At 59.4% G+C, this 15,731-nt stretch overlaps 1 protein-coding gene across 4 annotated transcripts in view; it reads right to left on the bottom strand.

Annotated features, from left to right (window-relative positions):
• ADCY1 (adenylate cyclase 1) overlaps positions 1 to 15,731 on the bottom strand; it is a 107,190-nt gene that overhangs the window by 39,123 nt on the left and 52,336 nt on the right. For all 4 annotated transcript variants that reach the window (XM_042963061.1, XM_042963068.1, XM_042963076.1 and 1 more), the window contains exons 6-8: positions 11,703 to 11,861; positions 9,291 to 9,432; positions 8,138 to 8,293 (exon numbers count right to left, since the gene is read on the bottom strand). In XM_042963061.1, coding sequence (XP_042818995.1) covers positions 8,138 to 8,293; positions 9,291 to 9,432; positions 11,703 to 11,861 — 457 coding nt within the window. The remainder of the gene's footprint in view (positions 1 to 8,137; positions 8,294 to 9,290; positions 9,433 to 11,702; positions 11,862 to 15,731) is intronic.

The following is a 15,731-nucleotide window of genomic DNA, read 5'->3' as shown; positions in this document are numbered from 1 at the left end:
TAACTACATTACTTGGGATGGTATGGTGTTGGTGGAGGGCCAGACACAAAGGTCTGTGGAAAAGACCAGACAGCCCAGAAGCAGCCTCCTATAAGTATGGTCAAGGGTTTTTGACTAAAATCCAAAAGCAATTCAATGGAAGAAAAACTGTCTTTTCAACAAATGGTGCTGGACCAAATGGACGTCCATAAGCAAAAAAGTAAATCTTGACCTAAACCTCATACCCTATAAAAAAAAAAAAAAACTAACTCAAAATGGATCACAGGATTAACTATAAAACATACACAGTAAAACCTTGGATTGTAACTTGTTCTGTGAGGGTTCTGTAAGACGAGCAAACATTTCTAAGAATTTTAACTTGATAAGCAAGTGATGTCTTGCAACATGAGTCGAACATGACACTGAATGACATGTGATCACAACTGAGCCAATGGTCCTTCTCTCTCTCTCTCTGCGGGATTGTGGGCGATCATCTCCCAGGCTTGGATGCTCAGTCTCAGGCTGTGGTGTTTGGCAGAAATTAGTGATTTTTCAGCACGTTGGAAGGTGCCCACAACTGGCATTGGTGTCTTTTCTGTCACTTCAAAGCACCTGTGGACAGTCCTTTGCTTTTCCGTACAAGAGTGAGCTTAGGAACGCTTTGCTTCATTCTAGCTCAGGCTGCCTGCGGACAGAGACCCTTTCCTCTGCTGCCTTATTACCAGTTACAGTAAATACAGTCTATGACGAGAGTTTATTAATACTGCACTGTAGTCAACATCCATGTGAACGTATACAAGGGCCCCCATGCAGAAAAAGATCCCATGGTACCAATAGACAGCAGTGATTCCATTAGTGATCGTGAAAGTCGTCCTACACAGTAACCCTCCTCTCTCGTCTCCCTCACACCAGCCACCAGGTTTTCAGAAGTAAGTGCAGGTTAACTTATTTTTCTTTATATTCTATATTTTCTTTATTATTTTGTATCATGTTACAGTATTGTAATCATTTTTGTATGAATATTTTTTGTTGTTGTGGAATGAATCATCTGAGTTTCCATTATTTCTTCCAGGGAAATTTACTTTGATGTACAAGTGCTTTGGATTACAAGCATGTTTCTGGAAAGAATTAAGCTCACAAACCAAGGTTTTACTGGTAAGTATAAACTCTTAAAAGAAACGTTAAAATCTTCGGGGTTTGGGCTACAGAGACGGCTCTGAGGACACCAAAAACACAGCTCATAAAAGAAAAAATATCGGTAACCTGGACATCTTCAAAGTTTACAATGTCTGTCCTGTGAAAGATGCTGTACACAGGTGGAAAAACAAGACAACAGCACCAAAAAAATCAATCCAATCAGAAAGCAGACATTTCACCAAAACAGAAGAGAAAACACGGATAAAAAATAAGCCCCTCGAAGAGCACCTGGGTGGCTCCGTCGGTTAAGCATCCGACTTTGGCTCAGGTCGTGATCTCCTGGTTCGTGGGTTCGAGCCCCGTGTCAGGCTTTGTGCTGACAGCTCAGAGCCTGGAGCCTGCTTTGGATTCTGTGTCTCCCTGTCTCTCTCTGTCCCTCCCGTGCTTTCTCTCTCCCTCTCTCTCTCTCTCTCAAATAAATAAAACATTTAAAAAAAATTTTTTTAAAGAAAATAAGTCCCTGGAAAGATGGTCGGCATCATTAGCCACCAGGGAAATGCAAAATAAAATCGTGACATGTCACTACACACTTACTAGATCAGCCAAAATTAAAAAACAACAATAGCGGCAGCATCGAGCGCAGGCGATGACACAGAGAAGCGGGATCCCGTACGAGGCTGGTGGGAACGTGAGGTGGGGCAGTCAATCCGGAAAATGGGTGGGCAGTTTCTCAAAAAAAGAAAACAAAACAAGACCCATTCTGTGTACCCTGATGCACGGCTGGGCATCCCTCCCAGAAAAGGAGCATTCGCGTCCACACAGGACTCTCGACATGAGAGCTCACTACAGTTTTATTTGTCGTGGCCAAAGCCAGAAACCACCAGAATGTCCTTCAACAAGAGTGGTCAAGCCAACGGCGGTCCATCCACACCGTGGAATGCCAGCCGGCCACGGAAAGGGGGGAGCTGCTGACACAGGGTCAGCCTGGAGACACCCCAGGGCTTTGTGCTGAGTGAAGAAACAGCCAAGTTCACAGGGCACAAACCAAGGGATTCCACGTGTACGACGTTCCCAAGTGATGGTCACTGGGATGGAGAGGACTCAGCAGAGCCGGGGTTGGGGGTGGCGGCGTGACCGCAGCAGAAGGGGGACCATGGCGGTGATGGAAATGTTCCATATCCTGAGTGCAGCCACCAGGACAGGACGGGGCAGAGCCACACACACCACCCACCCAAGTCCATTCCCCACGCAGGAGCTGGGTTGAGACACGACCGCGAGGGAGGCCGCTGAGGGCCCCAGAGCCTGTGTGTGTGCGCGGGCGGCTTGATGCCACAGCTGACACGTGGGGGGTCGGTGCAGTGCATCATCTTGACTTCCAGAGAGCTGTGGAAACGTAAAGTAAGTAAGGACAGAAACCCGTCGCCCGCAAGCCGCTGACGTTTGTGCCAATGCAAGGCTGCGAGTGTGTTCTTTCCGGTTCCACGGCCCCTGCCTCCCTGGGCCCGGGAACAAGCCCAGGAAAACCCACCGGCGAGCAGGGCCAGAGGGCCCGCGATCCTGAACTGGCCCCCATGAACGTGCTGTCCCCCGGACCTGACGCATCTGTGCAACCACCACTCCCACCACCTGAGAGCCCTCAGCTCCTATGAGGGTCCGGCACGCAGGGAATGGCAGGCGGAGCATGGCCCCCCGACCTCGGCTGTTTCGAGAGGATTAGCTGTGCCCACCTGCCCACGTCTGCAGAGGCAAAGGGGGCAGGACTGAGTTCTGGGGGCCAGGGTCGTCCTCACTCGGGACCCTGGGCAGGCTCGTGAGGTCCTTCAGGACACCTGCGTGCAGAGCGCCGCCACGCCCTGACCCCCAGGCCCTGACCCCTGACCCACAGCTCCTTGAATGGGGCAGGACCTGAGCCGGTGCCACTCCCCTCTTTGCATGCTTTTCTCTGCTACCCACAACAAGCACGTATTTCCCTGGAAAACAGATCAACATCAAGGCTAAGACAAAACTTGTTTCTCGTTTCAACGTGGAGTTTGGCTGTCTGAGCCTCTCCCTTAACCCGCCAAAGGGAAGGACAGTGGCTCGAGTGCAGAGACCTGAAAACCAAGGGCCGTGCATCCCCAGGTGGGCCACTTAACCTCTCTGTGCTCCAGCTTCCCGGTCTGTGAAATGACGACAGCAGATGGTCGTGAGGATCTGGAACGTTCACGCCCGTGAAGAGCTGGAAGCGTGTCCCCACCGATGGAGTCCTCGAGCTGGCTCTCACCATCCTCAGCAGGTCCCCCACTGCCACCAGCGGGCGGGTCAGGAGCCCCAGTCCACGTGGAAGCCCACATGTGTGAGGTAGTGTTCCCGGGGGCTGGGGTCCCTCTGCCCCTCCATTCCCACTGGACCCCCGCTGCTCTGGGATACGGCTGCTGGGGGCGTGGGCAGTGAGGCAGGGCGGGAAGGACGGCTGCCTGGCTGGGGGCCAGGTAGGAGTGCACCCCTGGGGCCCGGCATGGACACCCAGCGTGGATGCCCCGCGTGGACGCCCCGCGTGGACACCCAGCGTGGACGCCCAGCTCCCCTCAGGTGAGCAGCACAGACAACGGAAACGTCTCCCACCCGCGAAGCACAAGCTGGGTCTCGGTTTCCTCTCAGGCTGACACCCCAGACATTGTGGGCCGAGAACTGGCCCTGCCTAGCGTCAGCCCCTCCCAGCCCATACCCTACTCTCCCTCCCCGCATGCTCTCCCCACAGGCCCCGAACTTAAGACACCACTTCAGAGACAACCTTCTAGAAGTGACCGGTCATCTTGGGAACTGGAGGGATTCTCCCTCTGGGGCCTGGGTGCCCACGGCCTCCACAAAGCAGCGGCTGAGCTGCCTGGACACCAGAGGCCACCATCAGAGCCATGCAGGCCGGGGGCCACATGAGAGCCACACAGGCCAGAAGCCACATCAGAGCCACGTGGGCCAGGGGCCACGTCAGAGTTACACAGGCCAGGAGCCACATCAGAGCCCTGCAGGCCAGTGACCCCGGCTGGGAAGAGGCCCCACCACGGACTTGGGGTCCTGACTAAGGGACGTCCTGCAGAAGTGCTCAGACTCGCACTTCTCCGTCCATCCTTTTCCTCTCTTCATGCTTACCAGGAATTTACCCCTTTCTTTATAACTGTGAAGCGTGTTGCTATAAAGCTGCTGCCTCCTCTCTCACTAGGGACATCGTAGGGTCCACGCAATGCGCCTTGCTTGCCCGGGACCCCAGGGAGTATGTTTGCTGATTGCCACGCTGATGCCTGTGGGCCCAGCCGGACACGCCAGGGACGGGGGCGCTGAGGCCACAGAACTCTGGGGCCGGGCGGTCAGGGGTGCTCGGTCCGATGAGAGTCCCGGGTGACAAACCCCACGCCCACGCTCCAAACTGTCCTTGCCGAGGCTTGAGAAATGAAGGCCACGCTCAGCCGGCTTTCCTGATGCCCTGTGGCTGACCCCAGATGGCAGGCCCAGCCTGAGACCTGACCACGGTCCATGGGCACCTGCCTGAGCCGGGGTGCTCAGGGGTGAGCGGCTCATGGCGATGGTGCCCTGGTCTGACCCGTCCAGGGCTGACGGGCAACCCCACCTACGACCACTGAAAGCCACAAAAGAGGCGCACGCGTGGCTGTGGTGGCAGAGACGGAGGCCATCGCTGTCCCAGGCAGAGAGCAGAGGGCAGGCATGGGCCGAGTGCACAGCTCGGGCACCCAGACCGCATGGCACAGACAGTGAGGGGCAGCTTCTCGGCATCCTGGAGACACGGGAGGGTCCCGTGCAACCTCTCACCGTGTGAGTCGGGGACAAAACCACAGACGGGTCACTTCGGGAGATACTGAAATTCAACATCTGCCATTTGCATCGTGGCACCGGCACAGGAGTCAGGCCTGGACACGGATGAGCGGAAGACAGGGCCGGTGAGGGACTTCATCCCAACTGGGAGGCAGGCTCCGGGGCCAGTGGGGCCAGTGGGGCCAGGGGGGCCGGTGGAGACAGCGGCCGCCAACGGAAGGGCCGGCCCTGCAGGTCACTGGGTGGTCGCTCGCAGTCCTCACTAGGGGCCCCTGCTGGTGGGCCAGCCCTGCCTCTGCACCTCTCCACCCCGTCCTTAGGAACCACGTGCCTTGTCATGGCCCCGCATCGACCCCCCGAGGGCCTCCCGTGGGGCAGACACTACTGTCCCCCCGTTGGGGCCTGCTGTCACTAACCGTGAGGCAAGGGGACGAAGGGGAGCCGCGGGCCCCAGCCGGCTACCTGCCTGTCCCTCCATGCCCCCAGCAGGGGAGCCACCTGGGCCAGAGGCCGGAAGCGCTGGCTGGAGGGAGGGACCAGACATGGGGCCGAAGCTCGGGGTCCAGGACACGCTGGTGGTCGAATCTGATGCACCGGCCAGCAGCTCACCAGGGGCACAGGGAGACCCTCTCGGGTTGGGGAGCTGTGTGCAGACGGGGAGCCTTGAAACTGCACAGTGGTTGTGGAACTCGGCCTCGGACCCTGGGGTGAAGGGCGAGGTAACAGGGATGGCGGCTGGAGCACATGCCTGCACAGAGTGAGGCAGCAGATGTTCCCCAAGGTGGGAGGCTAGAGGGCCAGGACCTTCTGTCCCCGGCAAACACAGATGAAGGACCAGAGTCTGAAGGCAGCACCCATGAGGCGTCCTGCACTCCGGAGATTCCAGGTGTCGGGGGCTGGGCCGGGATTTGGGGGCCTGGGGACAGGGGGAAACCAGGCCTGGCTTGCTGCTCCCAGAGGGAGGAGAGGATGCAGGGTGAGCAATCCAGCGGCAACTCCAAGTGACAGTGAGGGAAGGGGCCATGAACACACACACACACACACAAACTCACACACGTGCACACATATATGCACATGCATATTCACACACGCATGCACACATATGCACACACGTGTGCTCACATGTGCACTTGTATGCACACATGTGCCCACATGTATGCACACATGTGCTCACATGTGTGCACACACGCACACATATGCACACATGCAAACTACACTGCACACAAACTCACATGTACACGTGCCCACTCACGCACATGCACACACAGAACACACACACATACACATGCACATGTGAAAATTCACAGACACGTACACACCTATGCACACACGCAAACACACGTGCACGTGCACATAAACTCACTCGTATGCATGTGCACACAGGCCAACTCACACATACACACATATGGAAATGCACACACATGTGCACACCTATACATGCACACACACAAACTCACACTATGCATGCATGTGCACACAAACACACATGCACACACCTAGGTACACACATGCAAACACACACGTGCACGCACACTCGTATACATGTGCACGCAGGCAAACACACGTATGAAAACACACACATGTGCATACACACGGACACACCTATGCATGCACAGAAACTCATGCACGTGCATACATATATGCACACTCACACACGCACTTCCAAATGCACAAGAAGCTATGAGAAAAGGAAATCGCGGGAGACATCAGGACTCAGAAGCCCAGGCCAGGAAGGTACCTGACACACCTCTGCTGCCGGAGACTCGGAGTTTCTAGAGCCCATCATCTTCACGGGGCAATCGTAGCAAAGAGGGGCCCGAGCGGGATGGGCCGTGAAGTCATAGTGCTAACAGAAGCCTGTGCCTCCACAGGCCCCACGGCAAACACTGACGTGCAGAGACCTCGCACAGGGGACGGTGAGGAACGTGACCTTCGACCCGGCTCTGCACAGAGGGGTCCCCCCAGGAACACGTGCACACACCTGCCAGGCACGTGAAGCCCATCCGGGTACCTGGCAGAGGGAAGGCCACTCTTGATGGAATTCACCACCAGCAAAGCTGTCCAGGGGTTTCCGGCAACATTCTCACAAATACGAACTCACCAGCAAAACCACAAAAAATCCTTGGAGGCAACAAACCCCTAGGAGTACCAGCCAGCAGCTTCTCCCCCAAAAGCAGGGATGGAATCCCTTCTAACGCACAAAACCCACACGGCAGGGAAACCGGGAGTGAGGGGCGCAGTGCGCTCTCGGGAGATGGAAATCAGTCACCGACGGAGCAATGGTGGCTGGGCACCAGGACACGAGGACACAGGAGGGCGAGGCTCAGAGCCGCTTGGGAAGGGGTGGCAGACCAGGCTCCTCCGGGGCTCTGGGACACGGCCCCTGGCCCCCGCCCCCTGAAACACAAGGCCCGTGTGGCTGAGTGGATGTGGGGACCCCCGCAGAGCAGCACCCCACAACCCAGCAGGAGACCAGAAAACCCAAAGATGGCTCTGACCGAGCCGAGAGGAAAGGTGGAAAATCCTGGCAGCCAGGCCACACAGCAGGGACACCCAAGGGGAGGCCACCTTCCATCCACTAGAGGACTCCACCACGGAGAAGCGTGCAGGCAAAGCGGGAGGCCTGGGTCAGGAGGGGCAGCCAGAGGCACTCCCTGTGGAGGGTTGGCCTGTCTGACGGTCCCCCGGCTCGCAGGCCACGGCCAGACCTCCCAACAGAACATCTGACATGCGCGAGTATCTGGAGGGCGGGTTCAGCCAGAGGCTGGGGGTCTGAGCACGAATTTCCCTATACACACATGGAAAACCAAACTGCAAGAGTAAATAAGTAAATAAAAATACAAGATACCAGAAAGATTTTTGCAGGAAAGCAAAAGCAGCCCAGCCCTGAACGGCATTTACAAGGTTGAGAAGCAGAAAAGGCCAGGGCTGACCCGGCCGAAGTGCACCTGCTCAGGGACCAGCGCTGGCAGTTGTCCTCACACGTCATGACAGCCCCCCTGCCTTATCGTCATCCTCACATGTCATGGCGCCCCCACCTTGTCATCATCCTCACATGTCATGGCGTCCCCTGCCTTGTCATCATCCTCCCACGTCTGGGCGCCCCCTGCCTTGTCACCGTCCTCCCGCGTCATGGCACCCCCTACCTCATCGTCCTCACACGTCATGGTGCCCCTGCCCTATCATCGTCCTCACATGTCATGGCGGCCCCTACCTTGTCGTCGTCCTCACACGTCAGGACATTAGAGAACGGGATCTCTGCTTTGAACATCTTCCGACAGTGCATCAGCTGCACGAGCAGGTAGCACACGGTCTTGAACTTCATCCTCTTGGCTGGTTTTATGTCAGAGAGGATCAGCCCTGGAAATATCTGTGTCGACACATGGCACAAAGAAACCCAGTGAGGACACCCATGCTGCCCCTCCAGCCTGGAGCATGAACGAGACGGGAACACTCCAGGAGGTCACGGGGACCAAACAAGTGAACAGAACCGGCACCAGGTCCCACAGCACAGAGCCGCACCCATGGCCTCGGAAAACCAGAGTGAAGCCGGCATCCGGGGGCAGAACAGCAGAAAGCTGTGGGGCCGGGCCAGGGGGAGACCCCAGAAGCCTGGTTAAGGACCACACATGCCGACCCCTGTGGTCCCTGCCCCTCAGAGACCACCCTCCACTCCCATCCCCCTGGGGCCCAGTGCTAACCCCTCACCCGGCCCTCCTCCAGGCCCTGCTGGCAGCTGCCACTCTCTCCCCTTCTTCGCGAGCCCAGCCTGTCCTGGCCCAGGGCCACCCTCACCCATGGTCCCCAGGTCACAGGGACTGCTGCATCTCAGGGACCGCAGAGCCCTGATCCGTGGGCGCACCATGACAGCGAAGCTTGAAGCTGTCCCCCACATATGACACGCTTATGTCCTGAAGGAGAGCTGGGGCCACCTGTGCCCTGCACCCTCACCTGTGTCCTGAGCCCCTCAGTTGTGCCCTGAACCTCTCACCTGAGCCCTAAAAGGAAAAGGTCACCTCTAATCATATCCAAATCAGCTTCCTTGGACACAGTGACCTCAAGCGCCCCCCCACACGATCCTCCTGTGGGCACAGCACCCCTCAGCGTACCCCCCACCCCTCACCTGTTTTCCAGGAGAGGTGGTAAAGGACCAGGGAGGTGAGGAGGGAGGCTGCAGGAGGCCCAGCCCCTGAGAGGACCCTGCACTCTGACGGAGGGTCTAGGAGCTCACAGCCCCTGCCCCACACACACCCCATGCCCCCCCATGCACCCCTCCCCTCAAACCCCTCCCCCCACCCCGAAGGCCTGGCCCAGGGGGTGGACACGCCATCCCGTCTGTGTCCACGCAGGAGGGTCCTGGCGCCCACCTTCCGCCGATGTGACGGCACGATGAAGAAGGTCTCGATGTTGTGAGCTTTCAGAAAACTGTTCCTCTCATGTCCGTGACCTGGCTCCACCTCGTAGTCCCCGTTCAGGCACGCCAGGGTCGTCTTCGTGATGTGGACCTTCCTGCAAAACACAGCAGAGGCGTCCCTGAGCACAGGCACGTGCAGGAGAAGTGGTCAGGCTCGCCGAGTCACACATGTCACACACAGGTCACCGGGGAAGGGAGGGGGCGGGAGCCTAGCCACAGGGACGACAAGAACCTTCAGCAGGACGGAAGACAGCAGTGGGGTGAGGGGAGAAGCAGAGTGTCCCCAAGACCTCAGGCCCTGCCCGGTCTCGCTGTCCCCACACCAGATGGAGCGTTCACATTCATCCCGGCACATTTTCTGGCGAGAAAGAGAATCCGTAGTCGATGCCTCCCCACACCCGCCCCGGAGCAGAACCGTGAGCCTGAAAACCCACAGCAGCCCCAGAACCCCTCAGCCCCAGTGCCTCCCAGAGACCTGAGCACTGGGGTCTGCGGAGAAAAGCAAATTCCCCAGTGTGCAAAGTGGTCCTCAAACCACCATGTCTCCTTGATTTCCTGCAGGGACCAGGGCGTTCAAGCAGGATGAGTGAGAGTCCTCACCGCTGGGAGGGACTCTGTCACCCGCCAGCCTGGCCCAGAACTGCACAGGGACAGCGGAGCAGCAAAGGTCTCTGGAGAGGCAGGGGAGCGTCCTGCATTCAGGGTCCTCCGTCCACAGCAGAGATGGGAGCTGCACACAGTCACTGAGCTGAGGGTCCCCCGGGTCACAGAAATCTCAACAACTGCTCTCAGTGCAGAGCGCTCCAGGCTCTGGAAAGAGGGGGTCTCAGGTGCAAGCACGTGGTGGGAGTGGAGGCCCCCGTGGGTCCCAGCTGGGATGTGGCCTGGGGACAAACGGGAGGCCTGACCAGGCCGGGGCCGCAAGGCCAGTGAGACAAGGCCCCACCTTCACCAGCGAGCACTGCCTGCCACTGGCCCCAGGCGCTCACTCGCCCCATGTCTGTGGTGAGAGAGCGTCAGCCCCGGAAGCTCCCTCCTAGGACGCGAGCAGGGCTGGGATGCCAGCGCCCACTGTCTCAGTCCTGCGGGATCGGAGGCCCAGCTATGCGTGTGACTCTCCCAGACGGCAGGAGCAAGGGGACATGAGGTCCGGGCCTGGAGGCCCTCCTGATCCTGGAGCCAGGGAAGACACAGGTGACTGTGCTTCCCCTTGGGCCCGCGGGGCTCGGGGAGTTTACTCAGGACCCAGCGCTGTCTGCTCCAGGGCAGCCTGGAGCGAGCACCTCATGCGTCAACTCGGGGAATTGGCCGCAGTACCAGGCAACAGGTATAAAGGGTCGGTTTTAGACCAGGAGATGCATGTGAAGAGTGGGTGTGTTTGGCCTCCTCCGATTCCACCTCTGCCTGGCCCTGGCCCCTTCAGGGCAACTGCTCAGGGCGTCCAGTTTGGGAAGGGGCCCAGGAACCCAGCCTCAGGGGTCTCAGCGTGAAATGAAAGCCACGCAGTGACAAGACCCACCTACCTGTCCATCCACCCACCCGTCCGTCCACCCACCCATCCGAGTCTAGTCACGCTTTCTGAACACCCTGTGGTGGACGGGGTGTTTGCTGAATGGGTAGATGGGGGGGGGGGGGCGGGGAGGGATAGGTCGATTGGAGGCTGTGATGGTCCACGGGAGAGGTGCTCAGGGACGGCCAGGCTCACAGACGACAATCATCTCTGAGCACCCTTGGAAAGCCCTCAGCATCAGGCGGGTGCTGTGTGTCCCCCACAGTCTGTCCAGGAGGGAAGAAGAAAGATGTGTCCCCAGGAACCAGGTCTCTGGGGCAGGCAGAGGGCAGGCAGTGAGGGACAGGGGAGGGGCAGAGCCCTGGAGGCACACACGGCCGGGAGCTCGGGAACAGACACTGCACGGCCAGCATGGGTGCAAGGGTGGCTGACGCTCACTCCAGCGTGGGGGCCACGTGAGCCCTGGCGGCACATAGCTGTGCCTGGCGGCCCTTCTCCTGTGGCCGCCGCTGAGCAGGGGGAGGGAGAACCCCATTCTTGCCTTGGCCGTGGGCCTCATTGGGCAGGGGAGGCCACCGTAGTGGAGCAGCCACAGGGCAGGGACCACACGAAGCACACCGCGGTGCCAGGAGGAAGGCCTTGCAAGCGCGGAAAGGCTCTGAGGCCACGGCACCTCCCTTCCTCAGTGAGTGCAGGGAACGGAACCGCCAGCAGGTGGCCAGGCATCGGGCCTGCTCTCCGGCCAGGACCGACTTCCCGTGGAGGCCGTGGGGTCCCGGAGGCCCAGCACAGACCAGCACCCGCGCCCCCTGCCCTCGCCGCCCCCCCACAGCACACCGCCTTGCCCCGACTCACCCAGGTAGGCCAGCCGCCTCCATGACGTTGGCCAGGGTCACGTCGTTGGACCACACATCGTACTGCCACTTGCGCAGGCCCAGGACCCCGCAGAGGACCCTGCCTGTGTGCAGCCCCACGCGCATGTTCAGGTCCACCTCGGTGGCCTCGGCCACAGACCTGCAACAGACAAGTCACGGGCGTGACACACACGCACAGGGGAGCCCGGCCAGGTGAGAGCACAGGGTCTTCTGACCTTAGCCTGACCCCCGGGTGGGGCCCCAGGTGGCCAGGGCCCCTCAGCCCCCCAGCCACCGGGCACCCCACACTGTGTCCACGTCGCCTCCTGCCCCCTCCCCACCCAGGGTAGCCCCTGAAGGCAAGCAAGCCTGGGACCTCAGATCAGAGCCCCCGATCCGCTCTGTGACCCGCTGACCCAGAGGCCAGGGTGACGACCAGCCAGGAGCATCTGACAGTCTCCGTGGCCCAAGCGCCCTGGGGGACAGCTGGGGTTTGACCCCCAGCTCCAGACCTGGCCTGTGGGGAGGCTGTCGCTCCAAAGTCGTGGCCTGACCCCCAAGCAAACTATACGGGATGGAAAGTGGGCCTCGACACACATGTGGATGTGGAATCAGTCGGCAGGTCCCGGGGTGCAGGTCACCCCTGGCTGAAGAACATGGGATAGCGTGCATCCCCACAGTGCCTAGGGGAGATGGCCTATGGTCGGCAGCCACAGTGGGGCGACCCTGCAGGATGCTCTGTGGGAGAAGGGGTTCCCTGCAGCCGTGGGGGGATCCAGGGGGGTGTCCCACCCCATTTCCCAGCCCCTGGACGTGCCGCCACAGTCAGACACAGGAGGCATATGACACACTTTGTCTAGGCAAAGGGGACGTGTGGCTGTGCCGACGCCCTCCGGTGCTGTTTTCCTCGTTCCGACTTCCCCAACGGGCAGAAGTTGTGTTATTAAGGAAAACTCTAAACCACACCGCTGAGGAGGCAAGAGCGGGCTGTCTGGTGGGCTCCCAGGGACAGAAGTGGGCTGCACAGGAGGGAGAGGGCACTGTCCGCAGTGACCCCCAGGCAGGTGTGCCCAACAGGCCTCCTGGGTCAGCGGCCAAGCCCAACCAAGAAGGGCCAGGAGGCCAAGCCGAGGTGCAGGACACGAGGGTCCCATGGCTACGATGCCTATCACAAGGGGGAAGGGAGACCGGCCGCCACCCTAAGGCCGGCTCCACCAGACAACCCGCCCTCTGCCCCCTCCCAGCGGAAGGTACCCTGTGGCCCAGCCACATGCAGACCCCCATGAGCTCAACGAAAACTCCGCCTCCTGCTTCGACACTGGAGCCGATTCGTGTGCACTGCCTTGTCCCGAACACGAGCTGGCCCAGCCGAGATGCAGCCTCCAGGAAGCCCTCCCAGATCTTTACCCCCAGTCCCTGAGGGCTCATCACTGGCGCCAGTACAACAGGGTCCATCAGGGACTGCTCCCAGCCACACCCTGACCTCCCGGCAGGCTGACCCAAATCACCAGAGACATGGGGGTGCCTGGGCTCTTAAAACATCTGAAATAAAAACCCTAAAGGAAGACAAGGGGCTTCAACAATGAAACAAAGGTGTTCTGTCCAGAACATATGGACAGGACACTGACTGCATCCTGGGGAGGACGAGGTCCGGAGGCTTTGGCTCTCAGAACCTCACACAGGCAAGGCGGCCACTCCTCATGGGGAGGGGATGGGAGCAGAGCCTACACTGGGAGACACCAGGATTTCTAGGGAAATCCCACCGGCCCAGCAACTATGACCACACCAACCACTGCCCTCTCTGAGCCTCAGTTTCCCTGTGTGCAATCCAGGGAGGGGCTGAACGAGTGCCAACAGGCTCTGACAGCAGCCAAGCTACCCTGGTGCCTCCAGGCTCAAGGCCACGGCCACGGCCTGCTAACTCCTACTCTGGCAGGTGCAGGTATGGGTGGAGACATGGGAGAGGGTCCACGAGGACCCAGGATGCTCCACGCCACTGCTGGGGGTCCCAACATGGGGCCTTCAGATGCCCATTCCTCTTGCCAAAGCCACCCCACCTGAGGACGGTGCCCCCTGGGCCCAGCTTGCTGTGGCCCCGACTTCCACGTGCAGACTGCCCGCCACTCCCGCCAGGTTCCCGCCAGCTGGGCCACCCTGCCCCCAAGGGGCCTCACGCAATCCTGGACCCACCTCCCGTCGGGGGCCCACCGCTGCCCACCGTGTCCACCAAGGGTTCGTCCCCCAGAACCAGAGGTGTTCACGGACGCATTCAGAAGTCCGTGTGCCACAGACCATTCAAAGGGTTACTGAGAAGTCTGACTGTGGCTGTGTCTTCAATACCTATTTAGTTTTACACACATGAAATGTATTTTTCTCTTAATTATAACTTTTTTCAGTCATTTGCCAACCTCTACCTAGAGGCACTGAGACAAAAAAAAAAAAAGGTTAAAATTTGGGGTAGTTTTTTTTTTTTTTAATTTGCAAAAAGAAAAGAACGTAGGGAAAGACGAGTAAGAAAATTTGCGAATGGTGTTTCTGTGCATTTTCAGCATTTGTGCCCTCTGCAGCAGGGAAGGGACAAAGGGCATGGAGACCCTGGCAGCCACATGTGGCGTGCAGCATGCTGCCAACCTCCAACCAAAGTCTGCAGCCCAGACACCCCACCGGCGGGCTCTGTCTCTCCCCTCTTCCAGAAGGCTCTGCTTCAAACACCTGAGTTCTGTGTCAGCAAACGTTCAGGCACCTGGACAGGCGCTTCTCAACAGATCGTGCATCAGGAACTGTCTCCCTGAGACACGCTGGCCAGGAACAGAGACAGCCAGGGGCCTCCAGGACCATCAGAGTAACCTTCCCTCCGGGGCCAGCCCAGCTCCGACCTGGTTACATGGGCGTCCGCGCCCTGAGGACCATGCAGCCCCGCCAGCTCCAGCATGGGTCCCAGAAGGCAGAGCACAGGCCGCTCGCTTCCCCTGACCCAATACCGCAAACCAAACACGCAGCCTTCCGCAAAGCCACGTCTGCGTTACGTCTTATAGCAACATGGCCCCTGGCCTGCTTCTGGTCTGGCGCACGATGTGCTGAGGCCTGTGACAGACGGGGCTACCCTGCGTGAGTGCACAATCGCCCACTGCTGGAGGCGCACAGAATCCAGACGCTCTGGAGCTGGAGGGGACCATGCAGAGGAGTCTCCGCACCCCGCTCGCTGAGCCGGCCCCCTTTTCTGGGTGGGGGGGGGTGAGTCAATGTCCCAGTGGCTGGGGAGCCAGCAGAGTGCAAGGGCCGGCCTGCGGGGAGAGCCCCCGGCCCCGGGAGCTGTGCCCACCACCCAGGGTGAGGGCCCGGGCCCCCACCTCCACATCGGGACTCATGGTGTGGCCTTAACACGCAGCGGGTAAATATTCCCATCCGTTATTCCCACAGGAGCAAACTTCCCACCAAGTGCAACACATGATCCTTCCCACCTGCTGGACAGGATCCTCGGCCCCTCCAGGCTCAGGGGGGTCAGCACCCAGCCGGGCACAGGCTGCACGCGTCTGCTCTTGAGGAGATCTCTTCTGTCACCGTTAACTCATTCGGCTCTGCTCCGTCCAGCGGCAGCAAACGCCCGGCCCCTCACGAGCCCATCCTGAGCTCATGTCAGGGGACTTTCGTGTTTGCGCAGTGTGTGACCCTAGCGAATGTGCTGCCGGATGACAGTGGGTCTACACCCCGGGGCGGAACTAGCAGCATCTCCCCCCCGATCCTGAGCACCCAGAACCACACACGGGGTCCGCATGAGACACTTCAGCAATCTCACAACTGGCCCAAACCATCCTTCATCTGGGTCTCCCCCATCCACTGAGAGGCCCCCCCGCCCCAACCTGGAGCAGACCTCTCCATGGCCTGACCGGGTACGTCTGCAGGCACCATTTTCCTGCTGGTCACCCACAGCCCAGTGCAGCCGCCCAGGGCCACCAGGGACCTCACAGGGATGGCGCTCCTCTGGAGAGCGCAGGTGGAAGACAGTGGCCTCAGGACAGGAGATGTGGCT

Source organism: Panthera tigris, chromosome A2 (assembly GCF_018350195.1).
Source record: "Panthera tigris isolate Pti1 chromosome A2, P.tigris_Pti1_mat1.1, whole genome shotgun sequence".
In the NCBI taxonomy this organism is placed as follows: Eukaryota; Metazoa; Chordata; class Mammalia; order Carnivora; family Felidae; genus Panthera; species Panthera tigris.
Note: the sequence above shows the minus strand (reverse complement) of the source record. Positions and strands in the feature narration are given on the sequence as shown.